This window comes from Alligator sinensis, unplaced genomic scaffold (assembly GCF_000455745.1).
Source record: "Alligator sinensis unplaced genomic scaffold, ASM45574v1 scaffold777_1, whole genome shotgun sequence".
Classification (NCBI taxonomy): domain Eukaryota; kingdom Metazoa; phylum Chordata; order Crocodylia; family Alligatoridae; genus Alligator; species Alligator sinensis.
In genome coordinates, this window is record NW_005841882.1 from 1481887 (window position 1) to 1488769 (window position 6883).

The 6883-nt window shown below is 43.1% G+C and overlaps 1 protein-coding gene across 2 annotated transcripts in view; it reads right to left on the reverse strand.

Annotated features, from left to right (window-relative positions):
* Positions 1 to 6883, reverse strand: part of SGCG (sarcoglycan gamma) — a 225619-nt gene that overhangs the window by 1019 nt on the left and 217717 nt on the right. For both annotated transcript variants that reach the window (XM_006017618.3, XM_025196621.1), the window contains one exon: positions 1856 to 1979. In XM_006017618.3, coding sequence (XP_006017680.1) covers positions 1856 to 1979 — 124 coding nt within the window. The remainder of the gene's footprint in view (positions 1 to 1855; positions 1980 to 6883) is intronic.

The following is a 6883-nucleotide window of genomic DNA, read 5'->3' on the forward strand; positions in this document are numbered from 1 at the left end:
TGAAAAAGCATTACTTAAGAATCCTTTATAGCTTGTCAGTCAGCACATTCTCTTATAGAGCAGATTATGTGGGTTCCCATTTCTCTCAGAAAAGAGAAGTGAACCTTTGCCTCCCAGATGACAACTGAGTACTTTAACCTCTAGGCCAAATGGTGAAAGGGGGATGCTGCCTCCGCTACTGTCTTTTGCATAAATCCTTATCCAGTAGGTAGACAAGGTTCTTTGGATAGATGTGATATCTTTTATTAGACTAACTAAACAGTTGGAAATTTGTTTTTTGTAAGCTTTCGGGCACAAATGCCCTTCAGGCATAGGGAAACTCTGTATCCAGTAGGTATACTCTGAGAGGGGAAGGACATAGATCCATTGATATCCTGAAAAGCTCTACTGCCTTCCTTTGTAGGTACCCATGGTTTTGTTTCTAATCACCTGCAAACCTACCAAGTATCAATACCCTCCCTAAAAAGTTGAGTTTAGCCCCATCCCAGTAAGCCTTGAAACAGCCTTCTCAAACTAGGTGTTCTCTTGCCTGTTTCACCAGGGCAACCTGTAGGCTGAATTACAGCACAAACAAGCCAGATGCGGCCTTACAAAAGAAAAGGTGCGGATGTTACATCTGTGTATGTAACATCCAGATTGCAGATTATCCCAATGGTTAGAGTGCCCACCTGTGATGCTGAGGAACTGGTATTATATTTCTACTCTGCCTGAGTTAGAGCACTGACTTGAAGGTATGTCTCATAAATGAGTACTCTCTCCACTGAGCTACTGAAAAAGGGGGAAGGGGGTCTCTTTACACTCTCACACTTGCCCATCCATATTCTTTAGATCTAGATGGCTTCTGTAAGCATGCCTAGTATCATCAGTCTTTGTTGGCAAGATAGGCAAGAATTTTGAAAATCCCATTTTAGCACCTACAGGGCATCACCTTTATAGTCAGCTGTGGGGCAAAATCAGTTCTCAAGTGGTTTTACAAATGAAGCACTGATAGGAGAGGAACAGAGGGAGGAAAATTTTGCACATAATCTATTTCTGTCCCCCTCAGCATCCACTCTTTGGCCTTGCATGAGACAGGATACTGGGGCTAGGTGGACCTATGGTCTGATCCAGGAAAAAGAAATTCTTATGGACTTATGTTATACTTGCATGCTCAGTGGGCCTATACCTAGGGCCTTACTACACAATCACATTCAAATTAAAGCTGGATAGAAACCAGCTATAGAGCTGTTATATATTTTCAAGCATTAACTTTACAGCTGGTTGGCTCCTTTCATAGCTAGATAGTCATTTTTATCCTGTGATAATTACTTTGCATGGGTGCCTGGTCTAAATTTATCACATAACTAAGCTGTTAATTGTGTAATATATGTAATATGTAGCAGGAGCACTACATACCATGGGCAGAAACTTCTGCGCTGAAGGTAGGCAGCATCAGAGGCTACTAATAGAATGCAGCCAGTGGGGGCAGGTAGCTAACGAGTCAGAAGGAGCCTATATACCTCTGAGGATGTAGGCCTCAAAGTCTAACTCTGAGCTGAAGATTTCAGTAGTCAAAAGGTACTTGGAGATTAGACATTGTAATGTGGAACTAAACAAGGCCCAAGGGCTAAATTTACAAAGAGAATTTAGTCTTTCCTTACACTCATTTAACAGTAATAACATTTCATATTATTATGTAGTCCCCTGCTCTATAAAAAATGCATTATTATGGCATCATAATCTGAAGCTGTCAGCCTATTTACTAAAATCTGAACAATCACACTGTTGGAACTGAAAAGGGCTTAATGATGCTGATGACACTATCACATAATATCAGTTAAAACCATAACGTAAAAATTTGATTTATCACGCTCACCACTCCATCACTACTCTGTAACTTGATATCCATCTGAGAAAGTGCTTCAATATTCCCAGCTTGGGCTTTAATGTTAATTCCTTTTGGTGCATCCATGCTCAAAGATCGAGTTGGTGATTCCAGTCTGAAAGCAAGCACAGGAAAGCTGACTGTCATGCATTGTTATAAGGTTCTTTATTTTGTATCATAAAAAATAATTTAATATATAACATGTTCTGGATAGGGATATAAGGGCCCATATTGGAAGCTATATCCTTATGCAGACTTGAAATAATGGATAGTTGTTTTAAAAATAAAAGGACCACATATTTCAAATGAAGAACAACTAAAGTTCATGTGTGGTACAGTTAATCTCTAAAGCAGTTAATCCCTATTTTGCCTTCTATTTAGGAACAAACTATGGATTTGATATTTCCAAGAGTCAGTTTTCAGTTACTTTTTCCAGCAAAAAGGTTAATCTTTCAAATTCTGTTTACAATATTTGCTTTGACTTTACTTTCATTTGTAATATAACAGAATATTCAAGCTGATGAAATCCTGACCTCTTTTAAATCAATAGGAGTTTTTCCATGCATTTATCACTCAGTAAATTCATATGAATATTTGTAAATTCACAGTTGGGACTAGAAAACTTTCTTGGAAATGACACGGAATTAATCCATACCCACTACATGGATACAGCTAAAAATAATAAGGTTAAGTCCTTTTGAACTTCTAAACACATTATTCTGAACTGGAACCACGCTAACACTGAAATGCCACAAGATGGCAGAAAGGGACTGTGTTGATGACTAATTGCTTTGGTGTGCCAGCTACATGGGATGAATGAAGTTCTGTTTTCAAAGAGAACAGGGTTTCTCTGCTGAAGAAGAATTCATTGCATTCAAAAGCTTGTTGAAATCTATTCCAACCACACAGTTGATCTAATAAAAGAAATAAAACCCAAGAATTCTTGCTTCTCAAATATTTGCTGTACCACCATGGCAACAACATCACTTTGACATTATTTCCCTGCTTTGGTTTCTAGCATTATTTACAAAAAAAGAAAAAAAAAGAAAAAAGTGAAGATTAGAAATAGAAATGGAAATGGATGAGCTAGCTTTTTTTGTTCATTTATAAAAAATCCAAATGAGAAGATGTTGCAATTAGACATGCTTTTATTTGGCTTTGTTTCATGCTTGCCTAGTAAGGACTGGGTCTTATGGGGGTGATCAGGGCTTTGCAATATCAGACTCCTACATATTATTTTTTTTCTATCTGTGTATTTGCTATCTTTTCCAGAAGACAGCAGACCAAATGCTATACACTTGGCCAAACTTTACACAGGAGGATACAGAACATAACTACCTCTCTCTCTTTCTGTGCTGTTTTTCAAAAACTTATATGGAAGAAAGTGAAACAAAGGAGGGCCTTATATTTTCTTAACTAATTTATTTCCTCAGGTTTTTAAAAACTAGAAAGAATCAAAGTCTTAGTCTTGTTGGCACTGGTGTGTCATTTTTAAACTTGAATTATTTCAGTTATGAAGAATTCAGCCTTCTGATAGAGAACAAAATAGCTGTCTGAGTGGAGGGAATAAAAAGAGCTCTCTGGTTCCCAACCTGGTAAGCTTATCAACACAGAGGGATGGAGGGAAGCTGTGAAGGTGGAGAAGAGAGGGAGGGGGTTACGTTTAAAGGCAAGTTTAAGTTTCTTAAGATGAAGAAGTGATTCTGAGAATATCCTTTTTAAAATTAGTCCAGAGATTAGAGAAGGGGAGCTGAGTTTGCCTCTGTAATACTTCATTTTTTCTAGCAAAGTGAGATAAACTGGCTACAGTTTATCATAAAAATAGCCATAAAAATTACCATAAGAAATTGCTATATAACAAAACCTTGTAGTTCATATCCACACCCTGCATATCTTGCATTAAAGACAGATACTGTGAGGTAGAGGAAGTAAGAAAATTGTCAGTCATTATAACTACACAGTATTGCCAACCCCACCATGCCAAAAATCATGACATGAACTCTTTAAAAATCAAGAGATTGGCATGTAAATCATGAGATGATATTTTTAAAGCGTGTGTGTGTAGGAGGGGAGGGGGTATTTGTGAAGGTCTGGGGGGCTGTGGGTGTGTGGTGAGAGGAGGAGGTTTGGGGCCCGGGGAGGGAGGGTCCCCACACACCCTGGCAGGATGCGGGGTACTGTGGGCCAGGAGTGAGAGGCAACATCAGGGCTGGGGGTGCTGTGACTTGGGAGTGAGGAGCAGACACACAGCCACACAGACTGATACAGACAGCCCCCAGCTGGTAAGTGGAGGGGAAGGAGTGGGAGGAGAAAGAAGGGGTGGGGGTGAAAATTGAGGCCCCCACACTGGGGGAGGGAGTGGGGCAGGAGCAGGGGCTGAGGTGAATGGGGCCCTGGGGCTGGGGCAAGCTGTCCAGAGGCATGGTGGGTATGAGGCTCCCTGCAGCTGCGCGCATCCCTGGGGGAGTCATGGAGGGGCACGTACCCCCTGCAAGGCAGAGGCAGACTGCCTGCTGCAGGCTCGAGGCCCTGTGCCCTGCTGTCTTTGCCTTGGGAGCTCAGATGCATGACACCAGTGTGCTTCCTGTCACTGGGTGGGCAGGGGACGTGCTGCATGGCCAGCATGCCCCATGTCCCCTGCTTGGCCACCAAGCAGCAATGGTGTCATGCATCTGAGCTCCCTAGGCAAAGGTATCAGGGCACAAAGTCCTGAGCCCACAGTGGGCAGCTTGCCTCTGCCCCGTGAGGGCAGAGGCCCCCATGCCTCCTCTGAGGGTGTGCACAGCTGTGGGGGGATGAGCCCCTCCCCTTGGCTCAGGATGACTCACCCCAGCCCTGCGGCCCCACTCACCTGAGCCCCTGCTCCTGCCCCAATCACTTCCTTACCGTGGGGGCCTCAATCTCCCCCTCCCCTCACCCTTTCCCTTTTACCCTGCACCTTCCCCGCCACTAAATTACCAGCTGGGACAAATCCGGAGATTTGAGAGTTCGATTGAGAGATCATGAGTCAGTTATTTTGACTTAGAAATCCCAAATCTCATGATGTTTTCATGACAGTTGGCATTACTGACTACCTATCATAATTACTTTTTCCATTTCAGATCCTTCCTGTGTGTCTGTGCTCTGTAGCAGAACATGAAGAAGCTCCCAGCTGCCATCTATTGGTGAACTGAAGGAAGTGACACGGAAAATAGACATTATGGCTGCTTGCAGACATTAACCTCTACACCCCCACACTCCTCTCCAAAAAAGTGCTTTATCAGAAGAAGCAGCATGCTACTTAGACTTGGCTCTGCAGCATCTGTACAGATCGGGCACTTCAGTCAGCTATTAGATAAAAGTGCCAAAAAAGCCCCAGTAAAGTGCCTGATATATACAGATGTGAGGTGAGCCAGATCCAACTAAGGTGCTGCCTCTTTGGGTATGTGTAGGCTCAGCATGGAGACACACTGAATTTAAAGTAAAGCGCCATTTTTTTTTGGTCTTTTTAAATGCTTACAAGGGCAAAAATACTCCCTAGCAACCAAGTGCACCCTCAGACTCTGGATTTTGCTAAGCTCTGACAATAAACCACGATTTTAGTTAAGTGAAATGAAGATGGGTCTAGGATTATAAAGAAGGTTTTGGTATGCATTTAGAAAACAGGACTCTTGAAGGATGGAGTCCACCTTTGTATCTGGGGGAATGCCCCTCTGGGATTGAGGATGGCAGCACTATTAAGAAGAACTTTAAATTAAGAAAAAAGTGGAGAATATTGGGAAAAACTCATTTAATTTCCACATCTTATTTTAGTATACAGACAGTAGTATAACTAAGGTGGGGTGACAAGGACAGCTGCCCCAGGCACCAAGATCAGAGGGGGGCAGAAATTGCTGCCAGCATAGTGCATAATAATTGTGCCAGTGGTATGGTGGTATTGCCTTGTGGGGTCAGGCCAACTCTTTGGATTTCAGTATTGCGCTGTTAGACAGGAGGGTGTGACACAATTGCACATGTACAAACACACAAATCAATTAGATGCATACACACACACACTACCAACTCGGCAAATACACATCTAAACCAGCCTAGGCACATACATACCTATTACCAATTCAAGGACATACACTATATACCCCAAAAGTTAGACACACATCATTTGTATATCATGCACACAATGACATATATATATATATATATATATATACACACACACACACACACTCCCCAGTTCACACACATACAACCCACCTACACATACACACAGGTAAGTTACTAACTTGGATGCTACAGTGTGTATGTGTGTGCTTGGGGTACCTGGGATACTTGGGGGAAGGTTAAAGTGAGAGACAGAGTTAAAGTGTAGGGAGTGAAAGTTGCCAGAACCAGGATTAGAACCAGTGGACTACAGAGAAACTGGCTGAGAAACTGAGGCTTGGGTTTACTTAAGGTAGACTGGGGCTGGAAACTGAGGCAGACAGCTGAGATATTGGGGGGGTGGGGGAGGGGGCAGATAAGAGGTGACAAGGAGGAGACAGCCAGAAAAGAGAGAGAGAGGCAGAAACCTGGGAGTTTGGGGCTGCAAACAGGCTGACAGCTTAGAGATTGGGGGGAGCAGATAAGAGGTGACAAGGAGGAGACAGCCAGGAAAGAAACTGAGACAGAAACCTGGTTGCTTAAGGGAAAATGGAGAGGGGAGTTCAGGATGAGTGGTTGCTCAAGGGAGCAATCCTGGGTGTGCAAGCAAAGTCTAACCCATCTTGGAGGAAAGGCAGCAAAAGGGCACAGCAGCCCCCTTGGCTCTCCAGGGAACTAGTGGACCTCCTGCATCTTAAGAGGAAGACATACAAAGGATGGAGGACTGGAACCACCACCAAGGAGGAATACTCTGCTCTGGTCTGGACTTGCAGAGAGCAACCCAGGAAAGCCAAGGCTGCGATGGAACTCCAGCTAGCTACAAATATCAAGGAAAATAAAAAGTCCTTTTTTAGATATGTGGGGAGCCGGAGTAAAAGCAAGGGCAACATTGGACCTCTGCTG